The sequence below is a fragment of the Rhineura floridana genome, chromosome 9, assembly GCF_030035675.1.
Source record: "Rhineura floridana isolate rRhiFlo1 chromosome 9, rRhiFlo1.hap2, whole genome shotgun sequence".
NCBI classification, from domain to species: Eukaryota; Metazoa; Chordata; class Lepidosauria; order Squamata; family Rhineuridae; genus Rhineura; species Rhineura floridana.
The window spans coordinates 62092850-62119872 of NC_084488.1; the positions used below are offsets into that span (position 1 = coordinate 62092850).

The 27023-nt window shown below is 43.2% G+C and overlaps 1 protein-coding gene across 4 annotated transcripts in view; it reads left to right on the forward strand.

The window, feature by feature from the left end:
• The first annotated feature begins 4958 nt into the window (after positions 1-4958).
• Positions 4959-27023, forward strand: part of TMEM154 (transmembrane protein 154) — a 63727-nt gene continuing 41662 nt past the window's right edge. For 2 of the 4 annotated variants that reach the window (XM_061584617.1, XM_061584618.1), the window contains exons 1-2: positions 4959-5098; positions 22274-22600. In XM_061584617.1, coding sequence (XP_061440601.1) covers positions 5035-5098; positions 22274-22600 — 391 coding nt within the window. In that variant the 5' untranslated portion in view covers positions 4959-5034. The other 2 variants (XM_061584620.1, XM_061584621.1) reach the window with 2 other exon arrangements.

Here is a 27023-nt window from a genome sequence, read left to right on the forward strand (position 1 = left end):
TGGCGGCAGAGCCTTCAGCCCCTTAGGGAAACCTCAGTCGCCATCTTTGTTAAGGGCAGCACTGCGTCCACAACTGCAGGGCAAGGTAGGTTAAGCAAGGGAATGGAAGAGCTCCGAAGCTCTCGCCATGCGATCCATGGCAGCGATCCTGCAGCAAATTGCTGAAGGGGAGCAGAGGGGCACCTCAGGGGCCCTCAAGCAGTGCCCCACCTGGCCGCCCTTTAGAACCGGCCCTGTGTGGCATTATTGACTCCTGACCCTGCCGCAGATCACAGAGAGAAAGCTCCTAGGCACCCCCCCTACAGACCGTGCAGGCTTCAATAACCCCTCATGCATGCCCCACCTACCTCCTGTTGCTGTGAATGCTCTGTGCGCTGCGTGTGCAAGCCTTTCAACAACCAACAACAGCAGTGGAGACTTCCCTAAGGGGCTGACATCCCTACTGCCATCTTGGTTGATGGCAGGCATGTGCATGAGGAACACAAGCATAGGATGCTGAAAGCCAGGACCTCCAAGGTGGCTTTCTCTGAAATGCTAACGGTTCCACGCGCAGGACTAGCCAGACAGGCCCAGCTTTGCAGTCTCAATGCGTGGATGAGACGATGGTGTCGGGTGGAACGGTTTGGATTTGTTAGGCACTGGGGAACATTTTGGGACAAGCCGGGCCTGTACAAAAGGGACGGGCTCCACTTGAACCAGAATGGAACCAGACTGCTGGCACTTAAAATTAAAAAGGTGGCAGAGCAGCTTTTAAACTGACTGAGGGGGGAAACCCGACAGGAGCTGAGAAAGGTCCGGTTCGGAATAAACCTCCCCCCTGGGATAAAAACCAAAGAAATGATAAAATTTTAAAAGGGGTAGGCCTAGAAGTAGGCATTGTGAGAGCAGGGGCACAGGATATAAATTCAGAAGAGCAAAATTACCACAGGCCTAACCACAAGTGCCAAAGACACTTGAAGAGAGACACTGCTTACAAGTGCCTGTACGCTAATGCTAGGAGCCTCCGAACCAAGATGGGAGAACTGGAGTGCTTGGTCTTAGAGAAGAGCATTGATATAGTGAGCATAACCGAGACCTGGTGGAATGGAGAAAACCAGTGGGATACGGTTATCCCTGGATATAAACTATATCGGAAGGACAGGGAAGGACGTATTGGTGGCGGAGTCGCTCTATACGTGAAAGAAGGCATTGAATCCAGCAAGCTCGAAACCCCAAAAGAGGCAGACTCCACAGAATCATTGTGGGTGGTGATACCATGCCCCAGGAGGGACTTAATACTGGGAACGATCTATCGTCCCCCTGATCAAAATGCTCAGGGAGACCTTGAGATGAGATATGAAATTGAGGAAGCATCCAAACTAGGAAATGTGGTAGTAATGGGTGACTTCAACTACCCGGACATAGACTGGCTGCATATGTGTTCCAGTCATGACAAAGAAGCAAAGTTTCTAGATATTCTAAATGACTATTCCCTAGACCAGTTGGTCATGGAACCGACCAGAGGGACGGCAACCCTGGACTTAATCCTCAGTGGGGACCGGGACCTGGTGCAAGATGTAAGTGTTGTTGAACTGATTGGGAGCAGTGACCACAGTGCTATTAAATTAAATATACATGTAACTGGCCAATTGCCAAGAAAATCCAACACGGTCACATTTGACTTCAAAAGAGGAAACTTCACAAAAATGAGGGGATTGGTAAAAAGAAAGCTGAAAAACAAAGTCCAGAGGGTCACATCACTCGAAAATGCTTGGAAGTTGTTTAAAAACACTATATTAGAAGCTCAACTGGAGTGCATACCGCAGATCAGAAAAGGTACCGCCAGGGCCAAGAAGATGCCAGCATGGTTAACGAGCAAAGTCAAGGAAGCTCTTAGAGGCAAAAAGTCTTCCTTCAAAAAATGGAAGTCTTGTCCAAATGAAGAAAATAAAAAAGAACACAAACTCTGGCAAAAGAAATGCAAGAAGACAATAAGGGATGCTAAAAAAGAATTTGAGGAGCACATTGCTAAGAACATAAAAACCAACAACAAAAAATTCTATAAATACATTCAAAGCAGGAGACCATCTAGGGAGACAATTGGACCCTTGGATGATAAGGGAGTCAAAGGTGTACTAAAGAACGATAAGGAGATTGCAGAGAAGCTAAATGAATTCTTTGCATCTGTCTTCACAGTGGAAGATATAGGGCAGATCCCTGAACCTGAACTAACATTTGCAGGAAGGGATTCTGAGGAACTGAGACAAATAGTGGTAACGAGAGAGGAAGTTCTAAGCTTAATGGACAATATAAAAACTGACAAATCACCGGGCCCGGATGGCATCCACCCAAGAGTTCTCAAAGAACTCAAATGTGAAATTGCTGATCTGCTAACTAAAATATGTAACTTGTCCCTGGGGTCCTCCTCCGTGCCTGAGGACTGGAAAGTGGCAAATGTAACGCCAATCTTCAAAAAGGGATCCAGAGGGGATCCCGGAAATTACAGGCCAGTTAGCTTAACTTCTGTCCCTGGAAAACTGGTAGAAAGTATGATTAAAGCTAGATTAACTAAGCACATAGAAGAACAAGCCTTGCTGAAGCAGAGCCAGCATGGCTTCTGCAAGGGAAAGTCCTGTCTCAGTAACCTATTAGAATTCTTTGAGAGTGTCAACAAGCATATAGATAGAGGTGATCCAGTGGACATAGTGTACTTAGACTTTCAAAAAGCGTTTGACAAGGTACCTCACCAAAGGCTTCTGAGGAAGCTTAGCAGTCATGGAATAAGAGGAGAGGTCCTCTTGTGGATAAGAAATTGGTTAAGAAGCAGAAAGCAGAGAGTAGGAATAAACGGACAGTTCTCCCCATGGAGGGCTGTAGAAAGTGGAGTCCCTCAAGGATCGGTATTGGGACCTGTACTTTTCAACTTGTTCATTAATGACCTAGAATTAGGAGTGAGCAGTGAAGTGGCCAAGTTTGCTGACGACACTAAATTGTTCAGGGTTGTTAAAACAAAAAGGGATTGCGAAGAGCTCCAAAAAGACCTCTCCAAACTGAGTGAATGGGCAGAAAAATGGCAAATGCAATTCAATATAAACAAGTGTAAAATTATGCATATTGGAGCAAAAAATCTGAATTTCACATATACGCTCATGGGGTCTGAACTGGCAGTGACGGACCAGGAGAGAGACCTCGGGGTTGTAGTGGACAGCACGATGAAAATGTCGACCCAGTGTGCGGCAGCTGTGAAAAAGGCAAATTCCATGCTAGGGATCATTAGGAAAGGTATTGAAAATAAAACAGCCGATATCATAATGCCGTTGTATAAATCTATGGTGCGGCCGCATTTGGAATACTGTGTACAGTTCTGGTCGCCTCATCTCAAAAAGGATATGATAGAGTTGGAAAAGGTTCAGAAGAGGGCAACCAGAATGATCAAGGGGATGGAGCGACTCCCTTACGAGGAAAGGTTGCAGCATTTGGGGCTTTTTAGTTTAGAGAAAAGGCGGGGCAGAGGAGACATGATAGAAGTGTATAAAATTATGCATGGCATTGAGAAAGTGGATAGAGAAAAGTTCTTCTCCCTCTCTCATAATACTAGAACTCGTGGACATTCAAAGAAGCTGAATGTTGGAAGATTCAGGACAGACAAAAGGAAGTACTTCTTTACTCAGCGCATAGTTAAACTATGGAATTTGCTCCCACAAGATGCAGTAATGGCCACCAGCTTGGACGGCTTTAAAAGAAGATTAGACAAATTCATGGAGGACAGGGCTATCAATGGCTACTAGCCGTGATGGCTGTGCTCTGCCACCCTAGTCAGAGGCAGCATGCTTCTGAAAACCAGTTGCCGGAAGCCTCAGGAGGAGAGAGTGTTCTTGCACTCGGGTCCTGCTTGCGGGCTTCCCCCAGGCACCTGGTTGGCCACTGTGAGAACAGGATGCTGGACTAGATGGGCCACTGGCCTGATCCAGCAGGCTCTTCTTATGTTCTTATGTTCTTAAATGTAGGTGAGACATGTGGGCGGGCATATTGAAGCCCACGCGGTCTGTATGGGAGGGTGCCTCGGAACTCCCTCTCTGCACAGGCATGCCATCAACCAAGGTGGCAGTGGGGGCATCAGCCTCTTTGGGAAGCCCCACCACCACCATCTTGGTTGATGGCAGGCATGCGTTTGTAGCATGCACGGCATTCATGTGAGGCCATGGGAGAGGTAGGTGGAGTGTGCAGGCGGGTGCCGCAGGCCCGGGGTACGCTGGTGCCCAAGGGCCCAGTCATGTCTGGCACCGGCCCTGCCTGGAAGCACTTTTTGCATATGCATTGTGCTTTTTAGATCTTTGCTTCAGTGTATTATATCTGAAGTAGCCCATAATGTATCTCCTACATGAAAGTGTGCTTTTTATTTTTATTCATAACAATATTTATATACCAGTCTCTCATAAAATATCAGGGCAGTGTACACCAACATAAAACACAAAAGAATAATAAAAAAACCAGTATAGAGCAATCATTCAAATGACTGGCTGGCTACTTATAAGGGATACGAGAAGCTGCCTTATAGCAAATCAGATTGTGGGCCTATTTAACTTAGTATTCTATGCTGACTAGCAGTAGCACTCCAGGTTTTCAGATGGGAACCTTTCCAAGCCCTACCTAGAAATGCTAGGGATGGAATCTTTTTCTTTCTTTTTTTCGCATGCAGAGCATGTGCTCTACCACTGACTGAATTAGACATACAGTATTTATGGCTTTCTGATCTGGTGGTTAGGAAAGAGACAGTCAGATCTTGAAAACAGGAGAAGATTGCGAGATTCTCACAGACAGATTTCACTGGTGTTTTTCAGCTGAATCAGTGCTTTGAAAGCAACCTTTTGCAATCATTGCTTATTTGACAGGCCCAACCTAAATTACATCACTTCCTAAAAGCAATCAAATGTAGTGCATCTCCTGAAGGCATCTTACACATCCACCACAAAGGCAGGAAACAGGAAATGTACATGGTCTGTAAAGCTAAGGAAGAATGAAAGAAACCTTGTACCTGCTCACAGAGGCGTTAACATGCAGAAACACAACTTTATGTTGTCTTTAGTTCTGTTGCTCAGCAAAAGACTTGCCTGCTGTGGTAAGTAGTAGTAACATGCCCTTTGCATTGTTAAGAGGAACGAATGATACAGACACATTTTATGCTTGAGGCTATGGAACGGTTTTGAAATGTCACACCAAGAAAATCTGGTCCCTGTAAACGCAGTTTGAACAAAACTTGCACTGTGTCTTCTTTCCATGGACCTGGTTTGAGCTGCAGATCTGAGGTGTGTTACGATGTGCATGAAGCTTTTGTTTCTGACTCGTTGCTGGTTGTGCCATATGATTTTAAGTCATTTGTATATTTTATTTTTTAAAGTCCTATGTTTCTAAGACTGTAATCCTGGGCAGACTGGATTGAAGTAAGCCCAATAGAACTCAGTGGGTCTTATCTCTAAGTAGACATGCATAAGATGGGCTTGCAATATTGGTATTTCATGGGCAAATAAATCAACACTGTAATTGTCAACATGATAGCTGAATATATCAAATGACCACCAGGAACCGTGTATTAAGCTCCTAGAAATATTGAACAAGTCACCTTGCTGTAAGATAGTGTCACCCAAACTATTTGCTTTTGCAGACGCACAGCAGAAACTTGCTTTTGGGTGTCTTCTTTCCATGTAAAAAGGTGGGGAAAACACTGTCTTAGTTTTATCTTCATATATGAAAGAGGCTATGTGTCTAACATCTACATTTTGTATAAGAGAGACAGAGAGGACAGTACTTATTTGCTTTTGCTTTTAATTATAACCGTGTATAAGGGCTCTCTCAATATGCTGCACTTAAATCCAGCAACGTTAGCCTCAAAAGCAGAAGTTCTGTTTCCTAATATGTACAAACCCATCTCTAGTTGTTATGAATGTGAAAATATTTTTCTACAAAGGTTTGTGGTACCACAAGGCTCTATGAAGGGAGTGATAGTTCCCCTGTCTTCGTGTTTTTCCATTGCTTTGAATTATCTTGTGAGTTTGCTCCTGCTTCTATTTTACAATAATGCAAAAATAGTTTTTTCTACCACGGAGATAAATCCTACTGTATTCAGTAGGCTTTTCTCCCTAGTGTTTGAATTGCAACCTTACCTGACCTGAAGATGGTGGGATAAAATATGAAGAGTGACTTAACAAGTCACTGCAAAATTGTTTATTATCTAAATCTTGGTACAATCCTAGACTGGTAAAATCAGGTTCCAGACAGAATGGATTTAGTCATAGGGAAATTTCTTAATAAAAACTGGGATTGGTAGTGGAGAAAAAAATCATGTTAAACTCGGAGGAGATTGAAGAAAAAGGTTGCTGCCCCAGGAGAATGGCAGTTGAACTGACAGCCAGCATAAAGGCTATGTTCACATGTCACAGTAAGCCATAAACCATGGCTTACCATGCCAAGCAAATTGCACCTAGTTCAGTCCTCCTCACTCCTCCCTGCTTGTATTGGGAGGAAACAAATCTTGATCCCTGGCTTAGCATTATGTCTGAACCAGGGATCATGGTTTGTTTTGCTACCAGCTTACCATGATCGGAGGGAAGGTTTGTTCTTGGCTTACTGAATGTGGTTATTGGAGCAAAACAAACCATGAACCCTCATTAGAACGTAACACCAAGCCAGGGATTGTGGTTTGTCTCCACCCAGTATAACTGCGAAGGAGCAGAAATGAGTGGTCAGTTTTTATTGTGCATAGTAAGCCATGGTTTATGGCAGGGCTCAGGAACCTATCTTTATTTTTCCCCACTCCATGGGCCAACATTGACAGGTGGAGCCACCCACCTGTTCATCATCTGATGTCCTGATGGCATCAGGTGGGTTGACCAGTTGGGTGGGGGAGGGGGTCTGCTTTGCCAATGCATTTTCCACAGGGAACACACTGGCAAAGCAGTACCCAGCAGAACTGAAGTCTTCACTCACCAGCTGGTGAGCAGAGGGCTCAATCCTGTTCTCTGCAGGGATCTGCTCTGCCATCCACTGGGGAAGCAGCATCCAGGATTAAACCCCACCACTTGCTTATCAACTGACATTATCCAGTGATATCAGCTGATTGACAGGTAGGTGTGATTTGGGGGAAATGGCCTTGTGAACCAAGTTGGATCCCGTGGCAGGCCAAGATTGGCCCTTAGGCCAGAGGTTCCCCTCCCCTGGCTTGTGGCTTATTGTGATGTGCAAATGTGGCCATAAAAGAAGATTGGAGGTGAAAGAGATTTCAATAAAGCCTTTATCATGAACAGATCATTACCTAATAAGGTTTGGGCTGTTGATGGCTACAGCTTTCTGTAGGGATGGAGGATGAATTCAGTTGGTCCACGTTCAGTACCCAATAGATTCAATTGGTTTTCATATGGCCTTTCTGAAATTTCCTGCTGAGATACCTGATGTTCCTGTCCTGTTGCCCAAACACTGAAATTTTGGAGTTGAACAGGGCAATTGTCAAAATAATTGCTAATGGTTTTCTCCCACTGACTATAGCCAGATGTCTTCCTGGTTTTTCTGGTGAACTTCTGACAATAAAGTTGTTGGGGAGACTGAGACAGGTGAAAGTCAAGTACAGAAAAACTCAGAATAAGTCTGAGTGAAGGCTGGTTGGAGTCCCTTTGAAGACCTACCTTTGCTGTGACCCTTATGCCGATGAAATTGCTCGCATACATTCTGACTTAGGGCAGAAACACACTCGCTGTCGTGCTGGTTCCAGTGCATCGCCACCTCTCTTCTGAAAACCGGGGCACAAGACACTAGTCAAGCCCCACCCTTTTTTATTGTAAAACCTGGTGGGAGCAGCTTAAGTGAGTTTTTTTAAATCAGATTCAAAGAGATTTTGCAACTGATCTGCAGATCAACCTGTTCCCTCTCCAGATGTAGCTAATTGAAACACTTTGGTCTGACAACTAGTGTGTTCACAGTCTTAGACTCCAACTTAGACAGATTGCAGAATTTTCCTAAAGCTCTATCAGAGTTATGAGCATCAGCCATTATAGCCCAAGAATGTGGAATGCTTGGACGGGTTCAACCTACCGCTTGTCTGCCAGATGTTACCCATCTTGGCTGATAATGTCTAGCTGAGAGGAAATGGCCAGGTGATTCTGGGAGATGGTTGATGTTATTCTGAAGGAAGGGATTGGCCTAGCCTCTTTGGAGGAGGCTGTTGTGAGGGCCTTTCTGAACAACCCTTTCCTGGACCCCAGTGATTTTTTTAAACTACTGGCTGGTGGTGATGTTCTCTTACTTGGGTAGAGAGGGTGCTGGCTCATTCCTGGATGATACTGATTTTCTGAACCCATTTTTTTTCAGTTTTTAAGGTAATTTTATTGAATGTTGTTTCCATTTTTATTGTATTTTTAATGGAAACTGCTTTTTTAATTATATTAAATGCTATTTTAATAAATAAATCTGATTTTCAAACCTTTTTGGGATGGAAATGGTTTTAGTCTCACAGATGGACAACCTACATGGGGAAAGTGGTAGGGGGAGTCCATCCCTGTGGAATCTCCTGGACATCTTAGTGGTGTTGATCCCATTGGCCATGGAATTTTCTGGACTGGCTGTCCCAGTTAAGGCTTGGGCTTCTGTTCTCCAGTGTTCTGCTCTCAAATGATCAGTTCCAGAGGTGGGGCCAGGTCACTACAGTTCAACACTATGGCACATTTGCTATGCTGTTAGGGTTCTATTTTGTCCCTCATGTATTGAATGTCTGCATTAAACTAGTAGAAGTCATATGTAGTTTTGGACTTGGGCACCACTAGAATGCAGATGACACCCAGCCTTATTTCTCCTTTTCATCATATCCAGATGTAGCTGTGGACATGATGAACAGGTGCGTGGAGTCAATAATGGGCTGGCTGAAGGTTAATAAGCTGAAACTTTGTCCCAGACAATACAGAGGTGCTGTTCGTTGATATTGCTCTTGATCCTAGAAGTGGCATTTGATCTGCTCTTGTCCTATTCAGACGGGCTTTTAATTGAATTGGTAATTAACTCTTACCTTGTATTTGATTTAATTCATTTTAACTATTTTAATTCTGTATATTTACTGTTTTAACTCTTCATGATTATTTTTGTAAGCTGCCCTGGGTTCTTTGGAAAAAGGGCAGGGTATAAATATTTTAAATAAATAAATAAATAAAATACTGCTTAAAGATAAAGGTTGATGTCATGAGTCCAGTATAGAATTCCTGGCAAAGTGAAGAGTAGGAGAAGGAACATTGGGATCTGGGGGAGGGACCCAGTAGTCTGCAAAGGGAGGGTACTGAAACCGGAGAAGAGTTCAGTAGTCTGGCCAGCAACAGCCCTGCCCCGGAGTCGCTGGCTGCGATAGATGAGATAGTGTTCCGCAGTGGACCTCCCATTCCCATGCCTTCAGAATGATCTGCCTCCAGAGTTGCCTCCCACTCCATTCTGGGGCAGGAGGAGTCAGAGTCATGACCAGAGGAGGAAACCGGGGAAGACATCTACTCCCCTGACACCAAGGATGTGTCACTGGCTGTGCAGACACAAACTGACTGAGTCTGCTCACCAGCCCATCCGTAGGACTGCCCACTTGCTAAGCCCAGTCCCGATGTGAGAGACTGTTTCTGCACAAGTAGTGAGACTGCCCTGAGTCTCCTTAAGTAGTGAGATTGTTGTGACAACATCTTCATTTGGATATCCATGCCTAGAAAAGCCTTGTAGAATCTCAGAGACCTGTGTAATCTGTAGTCTGATCTATGTACCTCTCTAGAGTTAAATTTTGCATTACAAATAATGGATAAAAGCACACCTCTAATCCCAAGTCTGATTCCGGTGAGGTTAGCCAGGAAAGGTGAAGTGAGGAGGTACTTTTACATCCAACTTTGCTGTTGGTTGTGTAGGTGGCAACCATAGCATAGCATTTCAGCTTGTAAATGAGCTGCATCCCTTCTTGAAAAGAGATGGTCTGATCACAATTATCCTTGTTCGAGTAGCACCTAGGCTAGATTATTGTAATATGTTATGCATGGGCTGTTTTACAAGAGCATTCAGAAACTGCAGCTGTTATAGAGTGCAATACTGTAGCCTGGCTTGTAACCCAGACCAACAGGGTAGAACATATTGCGCCAGTATTAAAATAACTTGAGTGGCTCTTGGTTTGTTTCTGGACTCATTTCAAAGTGCTGGTCTTTATTGTTGTTGTTATGTGCCTTCAAATCGATTATGACTTATGGCGACCCTATGAATCAGTGACCTCCAATAGCATCTGTCATGAACTACCCTGTTCAGATCTTGTAAGTTCAGGTCTGTGGCTTCCTTTATGGAATCAGTCCATCTCTTGTTTGGCCTTCCTCTTTTTCTACTCCCTTCTGTTTTTCCCCAGCATCATTGTCTTTTCTAGTGAATCATGTCTTCTCATGATGTGTCCAAAATATGATAACCTCAGTTTCATTATTTTAGTTTCTAGTGATAGTTCTGGTTTAATTTGTTCTATCACCCAATTATTGGTCTTTTTCACAGTCCGTGGTATGCGCAAAGCTCTCCTCCATCACCACATTTCAAATGAGTTGATTTTTCTCTTATCTGCTTTTTTCACTGTCCAACTTTCACATCCATACATAGAGATCGGGAATACCATGGTCTGAATGATCCTGACTTTAGTGTTCAGTGATACATCTTTACATTTGAGGACCTTTTCTAGTTCTCTCACGGCTGCCCTCCCCAGTCCTAGCCTTCTTCTGATTTCTTGACTATTGTCTTCATTTTGGTTAATGACTGTTCCAAGGTATTGATAATCCTTGCCAAGTTCAATGTCCCCATTGTCAACTTTAAAGTTATATAAATCTTTTGTTGTCATTATTTTAGTCTTCTTGACGTTCAGCTGTAGGCCTGCTTTTGTGCGTTTCTTTTTAACTTTCATCAGCATTAGTTTCAGATCATTACTGGTTTCTGCTAGCAGTATGGTATCATCTGCATATCTTAAATTATTGATATTTGTCCCTCCAATTTTCACACTTCCTTCATCTTGGTTCAATCCCACTTTCCGTATATGTTCAGCATATAGATTAAGGGTGATAAAATACACACCTGTCTCACACCCTTTCTGACTGGGAACCAATCGGTCTCCCCATATTCTGTCCTTACAGTAGCCTCTTGTCCCGAGTATAGGATGCACATCAGGACAATCAGATGCTGTGGCACCCCCATTTCTTTTAAATTTCTGGTCTTTATAAAGTCCTAAAAGTTCTGGGACCTGAGTATTTAAAATATCACTTTCCCTTACATCTGCAGTGGGGAACCTTCAGTCCATGGGCCTAATCTGGCCTGTCACATTCCTCAGTTCAGCCCATCAAGCCTGCCCTAGTGAGCCCCACCCACATTTTATGGCTTTTATCATTAGTCACCTTAGCATGACTGGCTCAATTAGTGTAACTACCATGTTCTAATGATTCAAATCTAATATAATCTAATAATTAAATCAGAGATAAAGAGCAGGCTGAGGGATCTCACTCCCTCAGTCTTAGCACTTAGTATCTTCAGTTTTAGCGCTAAGCACCACAGCACTACAATCAGAGATAGTAAGCCTTTTGCCTGCTCTTTAAGAGAAAAAGGCAGCATTTCCATTCATTCCCACCCCAGTGCCAAAGTGAGATTGGGAGAAATGCTACCTTTTCCTCCTATTTCCAGTTTTAGTGCTGTGGTGCTTAGTGCTAAGATCAGGAGATAAAATCCCTCTGCCTGCTCTTTAGAGATCTTCTGTGAATGGAAGGCAGAGGGATCTTTCCAGCCATCTCCACTCCAGCATTAGACTGAAGAGAGTTGGGAATGCTGGATATATGTGTGTGTGTGTGCACACATGCCTGCATGTCTGGCATATGTGAGTGTATGTAGAAGTGTGTGACTCTGTATTTGTGTGTGTGTGAGAGAGAGACTGAGTGTGTGAGAGAGACTGATGGGTGCCTGAATGTTTGGTGCATGTGCATTTGTGACAAAGGGCATGTACAATTTTCTCCCCTCCTTTATTTGTCCTGCTGACTCTGGGAATGCTACCCCTATAAGATTGGTCAGGTAATCTGGCCCTCAGGCTGAAATAAATTCTCCATCCTGTCACACATGATTCTACCTACCAAATGAGATCTGATTTGGAGGCCATTCTCTGGGTGCCCCACCTTCTGAAGTTAGGTTGAATGAAAACAGAGTCTTTTCAGGGATGACACCCAAAATGTAGAACTACTTTCCTAGACGCAGGCACCTATCCTTCATGCACCATATGATGACCATCATATCCATCCATATCTTTAATGGCTTTTAATTCATGTCTGGTACCCTTTTAATTGCATTTTTGCTGCCTATTAATGTTTTATTTGCATTTCGTTTTGCCATCTGCCTTTATTGTTTTAGTTGCTTCTTTTATATTATTACTAGGGCTGTGCATAGCCCCGATCTACCCTGTGGCTGAGATCTGGGGGGGCCTCAGAGTGACCTGCCCTGGGTCACCCCAGGGCCACCTGCCCCACCATGAAGCCAGTTCTGAATACGTTTGAGGGTGAAGCTAATGTTTAATTAGGGATTTAAAAAATCCTATAAACTCTACAAACATATGGATGGAAGGGGGTTTGATTCTGTGGGGAGCTGTTTTGCAAACAGCTTTCCTGCAGGAAAGTAACTTGCGATCATCTGCTCCCTGCAGGACCACTCCTTCTGCTCAACAACTGATGAGCGGAGGGAGCAATCTTGTATGGTGCTGCTTTGCAAAGGGCTTTCCTTCAGAGAAGCTGCTTGCAAAGCAGCACCTGTACCCCATATATGCCTCCACTCAACAGCTCTGCTCAGCAGCTTTCTCATTTCATGTGGTGGATATCTCATTTTCTCATATCAAGTGGTGGATATACTGATCCACAAGCTGGTTTATCAGCTACAGCTTTGGAAAACGTTTCTGATTTTGGCAGCATTGCTTGCCTGAATCTGTTATCAAATTGCTTATGATTATTAGAAGAATATCATTGTTTGGATCTTCTCCAAATACCTTATCATAATTAAAGACAGAGGAGACACACGCCTCCTCAGATGTTAGAACTCTTTGACATCTAAGAAGAACCCTACTTGATCAAATCAAAGGCCTGTCTAGTTCAGCAACCTGTTTCCTTCAGTAGCCAACCACATGCTTTTTTAGCTTACAAGCAGGACATATGTCCCCAGTGACTGTTGTTCAGAGGCATGCTATAATCATAGACAATTGGATCCAAAAAGTATCTGCTCTTGAGCCCAGTCCAATCTTATAAACACTTGCTTAAATGAAAGTCCCATTAACTTAAATGTTTCGTACTTCTGGCATATATGCTTAGGGTTGCAGTTTATGATAACCTCTAACTTGGGGGCTGCTTCACATGAATGGTTGCAGCTCACTATCGAGAGCTTCACATTTCTCAGTTTTATTTCTTTTCTTTTTTTATCAAACATGTGGCTGGCATACTACTTTCCCTTCTGTGGATAGGAATTGGATGGGATGGGAGTTGGCAGAAATGTCCCCCTCCCTTGCATGAATGGAAGAGCAACTTAGGATCCAACTTACCAAAAAAGAGAGTGAAATAAGTGGCCTTAGGTAACTTAACTAAGGCTGCAATTCAATATACATTTACCTGGGAGTAAGTCCCATTGAACCTAATGGAGCATATTTCTGAGTAGACATGTATTGGCTTGCAGCCTAAGTTGGATAGCATCACCCCAAGCTTATCATTTTGGTGAGTGAGGAGTGTCTATATTTCCTCTTTCAGCAAGCCTTTTAGGTTGAGACCTATCCCAGTCTACGTCTGTGTTAGAATTGCTTAATATGTTTTTTAATAATGTTTTTAACCCTTTTTAAAAGTTTTTTTTAAAATGTTTTCAATGCTGTTTTGTCTTAATGTATTTTAAGATCTGTTTTTATGATGTTTTAAAGTGTTTTAGCGCTTTGTTTGCCGCCCTGGGCTCCTGCTGGGAGGAAGGGCAGGATACAAATTAAATAATAAATAAATAAATAAATATATTGTGCACCCACTACGAATCATATGTTTCTAACTGGGGGGAAATTATCTACTAAAAACATCTTGATTTTCTATGATAGACAATGAATCTTGATCCACATTTTCTAGCATGCAGAATCCTTGTACCTCTTAGGGATGAGGCACTGATGGCTCAGTTGATCTAGGTTTGTTTAAGGCTGCCGCAACAAATGTCTGGAACATGTCCTGACCTGCTAAATAGAAATATCTGCTCTGCCACCCTAGTCAGAGGCAGCATGCTTCTGAAAACCAGTTGCCGGAAGCCTCAGGAAGGGAGAGTGTTCTTGCACTCAGGTCCTGCTTGTGGGCTTCCCCCAGGCACCTGGTTGGCCACTGTGAGAACAGGATGCTGGACTAGATGGGCCACTGGCCTGATCCAGCAGGCTCTTCTTATGTTCTTATGTTCTTAATATCTGGAGAGATTATACTTCCAAGACTTGACAAAAGTCAGTCAAGAAAAAGCAGGAAATATTGAATCTATACTGAAGAACTAAGCAGAACAAATAACTATATAGGGAAACAGAAAGAGTAGTTTAGGCTGCAATCCCATACCTACATACCTGTGAATAAGCCCCACTGAACTCAAAGGGACTTACTTCTGAGTAGATATGTATAGGGTTGTCCTGTCTGCCAGAGTGCTTGCGCTCATGATGGGGAATAAAAGAAAATGAACTAAGGATAAGCACAAAGGAAATGGTGCAGACAGCAGAATGTCTATGAAAATGCAAGTACACCAGTGCCATGTCTTATTCCTCCTGTTTCCTGTTCTGCTGCATACACAGCATTTTGCCACAATGGCCACCAGGGGTGTTGCCAGGGATTGGAAGGACTTGGGGCACTGGCCCATGACACCAATTTGCATGTGCTAATATATAGGAATGCAGGCCTCTGGCATATTAAGATAGCACAGGGATGATAAGCAGAGTATTTTGTTGAGCTTTGAAATAATTATTACTGCTGCTGCCTTTGTTAGTTTTTTATTGTAGATCTTTGTTTTATTGTGCCTTTATGATATTGTGGATCACCCTGAGTAGCCTGTGTTCCGCTTCCCCCTCCGGCAGCATTTAAATAACTTTATAAGGAAAAATACATATATTCAGGATTAAGGCTGCAATCCTAAACATTCCTGTTACTAAACATTATTTAACACAGTGAGGCTTTTTTTCTGAGTAATCATGCATAAGATTGTGTTCTAACAGAGCATTCCTATCCACATTTATTCAGAAAAAAGCCCCATTGAGTTTAATGGTTTTACTTCCAGACCTTGTATCGGTAGCATTTGGAAGCAGTCCTATCTGTTTTAGGTCCTCTCTGTATCATTCTGATTAAATTCATTATTTGGGTCCAAATCTGATTTGTTACCTCTCTTTTGTCCCCATTAACTACAATGGGAAATCTAAAAATGGCAATAACTTTTTTCCCCTTTTTACCTAAGTGGATGAAATATTCAGACAAAGGAGTTCCTCCAGAATGGATTAAACCTGCCAAATTTCAGGTAGCTCCACCCAGGTGTTTTTCTGCAGGGACCTGACAAAATTTATTTTATTTTTTATTTTTTCAAATAAAAGTTTTCTAGCTTTTTATTTTCTGCCAGAATTGGGTGCAAATTGCAGGCACGGTCACATCTTCTGAGGAGATGAAGCCCACCAAATTTCAGGAAGATAGGTGAAATGGTTGTCCCGCAAAGACATCCTGTTATCATTTTGGGGTGGGAAAATAAAAATGACATTCTTGCCTCTAATTTTTTTGAGGCGGTGAGCAAATCAGTTTGAAAACTGGGGACATGAAGGAGGTGCCCCTGGACAAGAAGCCTGCCGAAGTTCATACAAATAGATCCAGGGGCTGTCGTGCTAGGTGATCCCCCTCCCCTGCTTGCAGCTCCCCCTCCCCTGCTTGCAGGAAGTATCCCCTGTGAAGAAAAAAGAGAGAGCTATGGTTTTAATGGTTTGTTGGGAAAAAGAACCACCAGGAAAGAAGCAGGCCACCTCAGTCATCTAACTCCATTACTTAGCCCTGCTGTTTGCTTTCCACATGTTTACTTCAACATCCCTCCCCCAAATCACGTGACTGGAATGCACTGGGAACCGAGTTCACTGTGATTAAAAGCTTAGACCAGTCAGTTGCAGGGGGAAAAACTCATCACCACCGCCTCTCCCCTCTACTCTCCCATCTCAACCTCTGAGCGTTTCTCCATTAGGGATGGAAAGATCTATCCAGTTCAGTTCTCTCAGTTTCTCATTTCTCCAATCTTAAATTTAGTTCTCCACATTTCTGTAGAAATTTGGGAATTTGTTTTCCCCTAACATATGCATTTTTGTAAACAACGTTTGGTTGGCAAATGGCATTGCAAAATTTGACTAAGTGCAAATTTTGAAGGATAGCTATATTTCAGTTCTCATATTGTTTGGAAAGTGTGGATTTGATAGATTCAGCTTGAAATGCAACTGAAATTTCTCACCTATCCCTATTATCCATTCGCTTTGGTTTTGTTACTCTGGGGGAAAAAGTGTGTGTGTGTGTGTGTAGGGAATGACAGTGTGTTTACCTTCATGGAAAAACAGTAGCAACAGAGATATTTGGAAGTTTGGGCACTCTGTGGTCCGCCTCTACACGCATTTCTAATGGAGTGATCTGACTTGGGAATGTGAAATACTACCCCAAATCACCCAGCTTCACCTCGTTATGTTGGATACAGAGCTAATGCACACCTCTAGATTAACAGCTAGAATCAGAGATCCATTATTAAGCATGAGCAAGTGTGTGTGATACTCACTGTCTTTAACAAAGGCATGAATTTATATATATATATATATATATATATAATTTTACAAATTTTCAGTTCCCTGTGTTACTTTTGAAGAGGAAACACTCCTCAGGGGAATCTCTCTTAAGACTCACATTAGTAAAAAAAAAAACAGCATTGGAAGAGGTCATGAATCTGTCTTTAGCTGGGACCACTTTTGCAGGGGGAAAATGGAAGGGCAGTTTTTTCTCTTTTTAAGGAAGTTATTTTTGGCATAGATTCAAGGAACGATTTGGGTGACATTTCCTTTTAAGAGTTACTTTGAATGTGCACATAATATTACAGAGCATTCCATAGCAATTGTCATAATTTTCTAAGAGCACTGCAGCTATGCCCTTTTAAGGAAAAAAAAGCTGATTGAGTGAACATAGTTTTACAAGTAATTGGGGGGGGGAGAGACAGATATATATATATATATTTACTTACCTACCTGTAGTCAAGAGACACATGTGGTCCCCCCCTTCCTGGGTTTTAGAGTGAGGTGGCTGCTTCAGGCAGCTGATTTCGGGGTGTCATGAAAGGGAAGCAAATGGTTATTTATTTAGTAAATTATTCTTATATTTTTATTTTCAAGGAGAGATATTTGTAGGATGTTCTGTTTCAGGTGCCAAACTAACTTGGCTAGCCTAGACTTGGGGAGGGCAGGAGCTACCATTTGCTATTCAGTCTCAGGCAACAACATGGCTTGGGTTTGCCCTGTTCATGGACATCTCTCATCTCAATCAGTCAGTCAATCGATCAGTTAGTATATTTATATATTTTTATTTCATCTGATCACCATAATTTTAAGGCCTATACTCTTCCACCAACATGCTAGTTTTTCATCTTCTTCCCAGGTAGTACTTGATGTAAACGGGTAGCCCTCCAGATACAATGAGCTACTACAACTCCCAGCATACCTACCTCTGGCCATGCTGGCTGGGGTGGGGTGGAGCCTGATGGGAGCAGGACTAGCCCAAGACATTTTGCTGCCTGAGGTGAAGAAAAAAGATGGCACCCCTCCCATTTCATGTACAAAAGTGGACCAGGCTGGCATTTGACTTTACTTTGACACTGGCGATGAGACAGAGTTCTCTACCTACCTGAGGGCAGCAGCCTAGTTTTGGGGGCACAGGGCAGGCTTCATGGCTTGCATAGCAGTCTACTCTCTGCCTGTCAGCATCAGCTGCCTGAGGTAGGTGCCTCACTCTGTCTAATGGTAGGAATGGCCCTGGATGTGAATTGTAGTCCACAGCATCTGGGGGACATCACTTTGACTACCCCAGCTCCAGGAAGTTCAAGTTGATATTTATGTAGCTAGTTTTGCTAGATGCTACTAGGAAGAATCCACTAGCAAAAAGTCTGTAAGCATTTTCACTGGCATTGCCTTTTCACACTTCTTAATGACCCCATTTGACACAATGACATCACTGTCCAATAAAGATGGGAAAAGGTACTAGCATAGGCATGTAGACCACAGACTTCTGAGATCTTTGACTACAATATTGGTATGTTACACAGCCAACTGTTGCTTATTTTTATCTCTCCTCCCCATCTCTCCCTAGGAGTCTGGCAGCACAACTGGGAGAATGAAATGGCTTAGACAGAAGTTATTTTGGGAGCAATTAATTTATAAAGTGTCTGAAGTATGTGCTGCTCTTGAAGGCAGGAACAAATATTTACATCTCACCAACCATAACATCAAGCTTTCGGAATGCCTTCCAAATTTGATACCAGGGAGAGAATGATCTATTATCATGGCTTTTTTATTGGTCAATGCATGTGAACATATAAAAAAGATTTGCCTCCTGTTCAGTAAGAGAACTCACTTCGCAATGACTCCAGGTCTCAGATTTGGATCACTTTACTGTACTGTGTTCCCTGCTATGACTCCAAGATCTCTTTCCAGTGTAGGTGCAATAAATTCAGAAGCAACCTGTAGTCACGATTATGGTTCTCAGTAGAGATGTTCATTACTTTAAAAAATGAATGAGAAAGTGTATGAATAAGCATCATTCATTTCTTCATTGTTATAGGAATAAATGAATGGGAATGATAATTAATCATATTTGAATGAGTAATAAAATGAAGAGAACTTTGTTCCATTAGCTTGTTCATTTTTTACTTTCCTTTAAAACTGGGTCCCTTTGCCCAATCTGTTTGAAATTTGGCAAGTCTGATACCATGGAGAGGAAGGGGATTGTTGTTGCTGGTAAAAAAATCAGAGATCCTCTAATGTTGGCTAGGCTCACTTGCCAGTCATTATTTGTGGTCACTATCAATTACTTGTGGTCACTGTGTATTCTCTAGCATGCACGCAGAGGACTTGGGAGAGAAAGGGAGTTTTTCTTACTTGGGCAGGCTATAGAGAAGATAAGGAAGAGTGGGAATCTCTCCTGCTGTGTGGAAGAGAATCCTGCTGTGTCTTGCCTGCTTGGACAAAATGCAATGGAAAAGAGACCTGTGGGGTACTGATTTTGTATGGTGCTGGATGTTTTGGTTACCAGGGGGCATTTCCCCCTGATGAGATGGCAAGTGGATTTTGGATGCCTGAATAGAATGCAAGCAAATGCCTTACCATTTAGACAGAAAATATGGAAGTTACAAACAGCAGGAGACTGGCTGGGGTTTTCATTGCAACGATGCATTTCTGACAAATGGAAAACTAAAAGAATGAAACTTTAAACATGAAATAGCAAATAACAGTTCATCTCTTGTGCACTCAAAACCCTGGTGAAGGAGTGGAATGATGGTATCACCAGGGCATTAGACCGGGTGGCTCCGAAACGTCCTCTCCCCCTGAATAGAACTCAGCTGGCACCATGGTATACACCACGGTTGCGTAGTCTGAGACAGGAGGTGAGACGACTAGAACGCCGGTGGTGGAAATCCCGCTCCGAAGATGTCCGGACACAGGTTAGAGCAGCAGTAGCTGCCTACCAGGTGGCAATAAAGGCAGAAAAGAAGGTTTTCTTTACTGCCTCTATTGCGTCCGCGGAGTGCTGTCCCAGGAGGCTGTTCCAGGTGGTCCGAAGCCTGGTCGGTCCAGTTGCTCAGGAACCCTTGGAACAGTCAAAGGCCTCCTGTGACATATTAGCAAAGGACTTCGCTGATAAAATCGAACACTTACGGAGCTCGATTCCGTGCGCCGTGGATACAGTAGATGAACCAGAGTTGGCCAGTTGCATACCGGTAAGTTGGGATCGGTTCCAGCTTCTCCCTTCTGAGGATGTGGACAAGGTGCTTACAACTGTGAAGCCTACCACTTGTCTGACTGATCCTTGCCCATCATGGCTCCTTATGAGCTGCAGAGAGAAATTGGGCGAGGGGATCAAAGCGGTGGTAAACGCATCCTTGGAAGAGGGTGTGATGCCATCAGCTTTCAAGGAGGCAATTGTAAAGCCCATTCTGAAGAAGCCCTCCTTGGATCCCCAAGTTTTTAATAACTTCCGCCCAATTTCGAATCTACCATTTTTGGGCAAGGTCATTGAGCGAGTGGTGGCCAACCAGTTGTCGGCACACTTGGATGAAACGGATTACTTGGATCCATACCAATCGGGTTTCAGGACTGGTCACGGAACTGAAACAGCCTTGGTCGCTCTGGTAGATGATTTGAGGAGGGCATTAGATAGGGGAGAATTCTCCTTTCTTGTCCTCCTCAATCTCTCAGCGGCTTTTGATACTGTCGACCACAGTATCCTTTTACATCGCCTGGAGGGATTGGGAATTGGAGGTACTGTATTGCAGTGGTTCCATTCCTTCCTCTCCGATAGGTTTCAACAGGTAGCATTGGGGGAGGAGGTTTCAGACCCTTGGCCTCTCAATTGTGGTGTGCCACAGGGTTCTATCCTCTCTCCCATGCTATTTAACATCTATATGAAGCCGCTGGGGGCAATCATTAGGAGATTTGGGCTGCAGTGTCATCAATACGCAGATGACACTCAGCTCTATCTCTCGTTTAAATCTTCACCAGAGTCGGCTGTGGAGACCTTGTCCAAGTGCCTGGAATTCATGAGTGGATGGATGGGAAGGAACAAGCTGAAACTGAACCCTGATAAGACCGAGGTGCTGCTGGTGGGGGACAAAGGAAGGTTGGGAGAAGTTGACTTGAAGTTCAATGGGGTGAGTTTACCCCTGAAGGACCAGGTCCGCAGCCTTGGGGTTGTACTTGATTCCAGGCTGTCCATGGAGGCTCAGATTTCGGCAGTGAGCCGGGCAGCCTGGTATCAACTACACCTCATACGAAGGCTGCAACCCTACCTTCCTGTTCATCAGCTCCCAATGGTAGTACATGCCCTGGTCACCTCTCGTTTGGATTACTGTAATGCGCTCTACGTGGGGTTACCCTTGAAAACGGTCCGGAAACTACAACTTATACAAAATGCGGTGGCTCGACTACTTACGAACAGTCGCCGCCGGGATCACATCACACCAGTGTTGTTTGATCTACACTGGCTTCCAGTTGTTTTCTGGGCCCAATTCAAGGTGTTGGTATTAACCTTTAAATCCCTATACGGTCTCGGCCCAGTTTATCTTACGGAGCGCCTGCAACGCCACCAATTATGCCGCCCGACAAGATCAGCCACACAGGGCCTTCTCTCAATCCCGCCGACAAAAACAGCCAGATTGGCGGGTATTAGAGAGAGGGCATTCTCAGTGGCGGCCCCCACCCTCTGGAACTCCCTCCCACAAGATCTACAGCACGCCTCTTCCCTAAATACATTTCGTAAACCCTTAAAGACCTGGCTCTTTCAACAGGCCTTTGGGATTTCCGGGGAGGGTTAATTACTAGATTGAATTGCCTCCTACTGTATTGTATGCTGTATTGTTTTATACTGTTTTTATATTGTACTATTGTATTTTATTATGCTGTGTTTTAACTGTTGTACGTCGCCTAGAGTGACCATAGGCCAGATAGGCGACACAGAAATTAAAATTTATTATTATTATTATTATTATTATTATTATTACTCCTCATTAGTAATATGTCTTACATTGCACTTATTTAACTGAGAATCTCCTGGCCATTCTCTTGCTAGCCTTCCAGATACAACTGCACGACTGCCTTCTGAAGCTCTGTACAGTAGCTTTCAACTTCGTTCTCTTAAACACTTTGTAGTAATTTGCAAATTCAGTGCTCCACTGTACACCCAATTCCAGATTTACAACATACTGGCCTTAACAAATCTCTGTGAAAACCATTATAGATCCAAAGGACAACCATAAATTGTTATATAATCAGGAGGAAGGGGTCACAAGGCAAATGCCAAGTCTAAGAGTCCATTGCCAAAAACAGTTCTCGAGCAGACAAGTGGTCAAGGATGCTACTTGAGTTCCTCATCAGAAGATGAATGGAACAAGGCATTTTAAAAAATAAAATAAAACTGCATTTGCTAAAACTTATTTTTAGTTTCAATTATCCAAACAAAAGTGATTAAGTACTTGTAACATTTGGCAGGTTCTACAACTGCAATGGCAGAGGAAGGATATTCAGGAGACGGCTTGCAGTTATCTACTATCATAGTAACTCCAACACTGTCTGTATCAGTTGCACCAGGATCGTCTACACCTTTTGTGTTTTTAACAACTAGTGACCAGAAATTGCAAGCTGACACTATGCCAACAGATTTGGAGAATCCTGAAACGGAAAGCACTGCCACTACAGAAACAACAGACCTACATCCTGCTTTGATATTTGGAGTCCCTGCAATTCTGCTATTGGTTATGATTATTCTGCTGGTTGTCTTCATTGTAAGACGTCAGAAGCAGAAACAATCCAAGCAAGGTAAATATTGATGTTTCTTGGGCAATGTGAGAAGGACCATTTTAGAAATATATGGAGGAGAGTGGGTTGTCACATGGCAAACATTTTTATCGGGTCTAACTTTTGTACAGTCTCCTTAGTTTATGAGTGAATGCAGTGGAGGAGATTTCAGCAGCTGTCCATAGAGTTGAAGGTTAGGATTAGGTGTGTGCTTATACAACTGCATGCATGTAGACTAGGGCCTGTACGGATGATTAGGAACCACCAGGGGTTTCCTGGTTATAAGTATAAGCCCTATGTGTGTAATTGTGTACATGTACAGCCTATTTCCACCTTTGGCACAACACATGAAGGTCATGGGAAGAGTCTGTGGATGTTCAGAGGTTGAGCGTAGGCCAGCCAGCACAGTCCTGGTCCCCCTCCAAGTATTCATGGAAAGCAGGAGAAGAAGATAAGAAGACTATGCTTTCAAACTGACTCTGTTCCATTGCTTCATGAACTCACTCACCAGTTTATTTATATTTTCAAAATAGTATCCTCTCTCACAGATCCTTGAGAATGTTCTGTTTCATGATGCAACATCTTGTCCATCAGCATATATCTAGAGCCCATGCCTATCCTATGCCATGGATACTAGCCACCTTATTATTTGCTGTGACAGAACAGATTGTGTGAACCTAGATAAGAGGTGGGAAACCTGTGGACCTCCAGATACTGTTAGACTCTCATCAGCCCTAGTTGCCATGGCCAATGGTCAGGGATGATGGAATCCAGCAACATCTGGAGGGTCACAAGTTCCCCAGCCCTGACCTAGATCTTCCTAATGAGAAAAATCCCACACAGGCTGAAATCTTAAGTTACTAGATTTCAATCGGGAATGTCACCTTTTTCTGTTCTCCTCCCTCACTACTTACAAAATACTTGCACTTCCCTGCTACCACCACCAGATGTCATGTTGGAAATCTTTGGATATCTAGCAACTTATCCTTCTCACTTTTTCAAATTCACTGCTCCCTTGAGACACCGACTGACCTTCCTTTCCAATATAACCTTTCAATGCAAAGGCTGTTCATTTCAGTGGAAAGGAAATGTAATGCAAATGGGGGAGAAACGTCATCAATTACATATCGTTTGTGAATTGAAAACAGCAGCAGCAATTACAGATCGTGTGCACTGTATTGATTTTCATTCTGGATATGGGATAAATAAGCAAACACTGGCAATTTCTGCTCCCATTTCTGTTTTTGTTGGAATTCACGGACCTCCCTAGATGAGCTCCAGGATTTGGGGTCCCATAGAGCAGGACCATTACGTTGATGTCTTTCTTAGTAGCTTCTCTATTTACAATTTTTTATTCTTTTTATTTCGGTCATGTCCGTGAGCTAGATCCTTCTTTTCCAGATCAGCTGCTCACAAGCTAGCCCTTGAGGGTGTCTATATGTATATTCTGTAACAAAAAGCTTGCCTTATTTTTTCAGTTCATTCTTTTACTCCTCCTATTTTACTCATACATATGGTCCTCCATTGTGAATTCAACACCCTTTCTTAGGTGGAATAACTGTGGCATGTCTTCACTGACCTGGATGAGCCAATGAAGCCTAAGCAAATCTAATGCAAGAGGCTGCTTAGAGTAGCACAGAGTGCAAAAAAATCTACATAAGAAGAGCCCTTCTGGGTCAGGCCAAAGGCCTGTCTAGTCCAGCATTCTGTTCTCCCAGTGGCCAACCAGATGCCTATGGGAAGCCTGCAAGCAGGACCTGAGTGCAACTGCACTCTCCCCACTTTTGATTCCCGGAAGCTGGTATCTGTCTTCAGTAAGAACATTCTCCAACATTACCTGTGTATTTGATACGAAATCAGAGTGTGTTATGGTCCAGGATGACATTCCCTCTGCTTCCTAGCAACCCCCCCAAAAGAAGGAGAACACCTGTTCTATTTACTGAGATAGGGAAGAGGACAAGGCAGCAAAGCTCATTGGCTGCAAGGGAGTAAAGCTCGTGTCCTCAGCCTCTGACTGAACACTGTCATTTTGAGCCCTCAGTGCCACATAGAGTACATGCTGCGGAGCAACGTTGTTGAATCCAGGCACATTTTTGAATTCCCTGCCACATTGTTATTTTGCCAAAAGGCAAACAAGAAATCCCACTAACCTGGTCTGACTGTGCTTCTGAGTACCCACTGCTTATCTCCCTTGTCCAGGACAGCTTAATGGGATTCTTTTGGCTTTTCAGCTCCTCCTTAAATCATTCGGCCATAGATAATTTCTCTGGCCATTTTTTATGTTTTGCCCTTATACATCATCACTCAGTAACTACTGGATTTATGTAGGGCTTCTTCAGTAAAGAAAGAAGGGAAAATAAAGTCTCCTCAAGAATTAATTTTATTCTTAACATTTTCAATAAAGGCCTTCTAGGATAACTGTGGGAATTGCCTTTACCACTTGCTAAGTACAAATCAGACTGCAGGAGAATCATGTGATTGGGATGCCTGTAATCCACTAGCTAGAAGGATAATGCAATCCAGGAAACAATGCATTTCCACAATGATGCAATGGGAAGTGTATATAGGCAGAGTAGAAAATATGCAGTGAAATATAAAGGACCAGGATCAATGAGAGAAGCTTTTGGATGGTGACTGGACACACAGAGATTCATATATTTATAATATACAAATAGTAGTGTAATACTCTGATGACTAATGAGGCTTTTGACTATTGTCATATAAATGTATAGTGCAACTGTCTGTGGGTATATATTCAGGCCCCCAAGAAAAAATTGCGATGCCATGAATCCTTGGCATTTATTTTCTATTGAGGGTCCCTCTACCCCATTGTGGTACTTAAACTCTCCTCATAAAACATAACATAAAAGGCTGTAAAGCAGAAAAATAGGCAGACTTTGGGCTTCCAGAATCTACTTTAATCGTTACCCAAACCCTGCAATCCACAACCAGAACAGAATTCCTTATTAGAATTAAGGAACAGGATGCTTCTGAGCAGCTTTTTAATCCAGAAATTTGTCTTCAGTACCAAAGCTGAGCTCACAGTCCCATCACATAAAAATCCACTCCTGTTCCTCCCACCCCACCCCCAGCTTTCTTCATCTCCACAGCATACCTTAGAAGGGGGAAGGGAGAGCCCTTTTCTTTTTGTGCGTGTCAAACAACTGGGAGTCAGAATCCTTGCTGACCTACTACAAATTACTCAGAGATCACCCAGTAGAACCAGATCTACCTTTTTTCCACCATTGCTCTAAAACATGGGTATATGTAAGACTGCATAGAGGGCTGCAGCATCTGTTAGACTGAGGCTGCAATCCCATGTATGTGTAGACAGGAGGACATCCTACAGGCCTCAATTGCCAAAGTTCCAGCCAAGCAAAGACTCTGAGATGGAGAAGGAGCTGATTGAGTCCACGACTGCATACTGGTGACTGAAGATCATTATCGAGTTCCTGATGCTGAACCTGAGGCTAACGATCATGGACTTGCAGATCCTGTGCCAGGACATTCCCTACCCCTGCACTAAGAAGCCATGCTCCTTAGGGAAGGGAGTGGCGGGACCCAGGATGGGTAATCTGGACTGAGTGGATTATAAAACCTCAAGATTATAAACCACCACCTTCCATTGGAACAAATTGCTCACTTGGAGCTCTCCAAGGTTCTGCCACTCCAGGCTGCCTTACTGAGTACTTGTCATGCCCCCATAAGTGTCTGCTTGAGGTCAGGTCAGAACTGTGCTGTGAATTATTTGCCAAACCACCTGTGAATTATTTGGACCATACTCTGACTAATGGTAGAGCCTATAATGCATGAATGCCTATTCATTCTTGCTGGAACATCTGACATGGGTTTGAGGCCTATTGATGTTTCTGCTAGGAAAAGGTGTACAGAATCACTGCCTAGAACCACTCCTCCCCTTCCTGCCCCCTTATATGCCTTGCTAGGTTTAAAACACATTTCCCTTCTGTTGTTCTGAAGACAGCTTCCTTCTCTAAAATACCACATCCTAACCTCCAATGGATGTGGTTTTCTGTCTTATCCCATCTGGTGTTTCATGCACCTGTGCCTCTCCTGGCAATCACTTGCTCCTTGGTTTATTTTCCTTTGCTGCTCTGTGATTTCAAATGTTTTTCAGTCCTCTCTGGGTTTTGGGTATGGGGGTGTGTATCCATCTTGCCCCCTATCTGTAATCTCTTACAGTCTCTGTTCATAAACAGGTGCACTGCACATATACAGCATTAGGGCGTGTGGAAGTAAACAATTTTTATCGCAGTTGTTGACTTCTCATTATGCTGCTTTCACTGTTGAAACCTGTTAGCCTCAAGAAATTCATTGCTTCCAGTCTCCTGTTCACCGCTAGACTCGAATATTAATGTACCTAGGCTGTAGTCAACATCTTAAATTTACCTCAGCTACTAATTTCAACTTGGGCTTGCTTGAATAT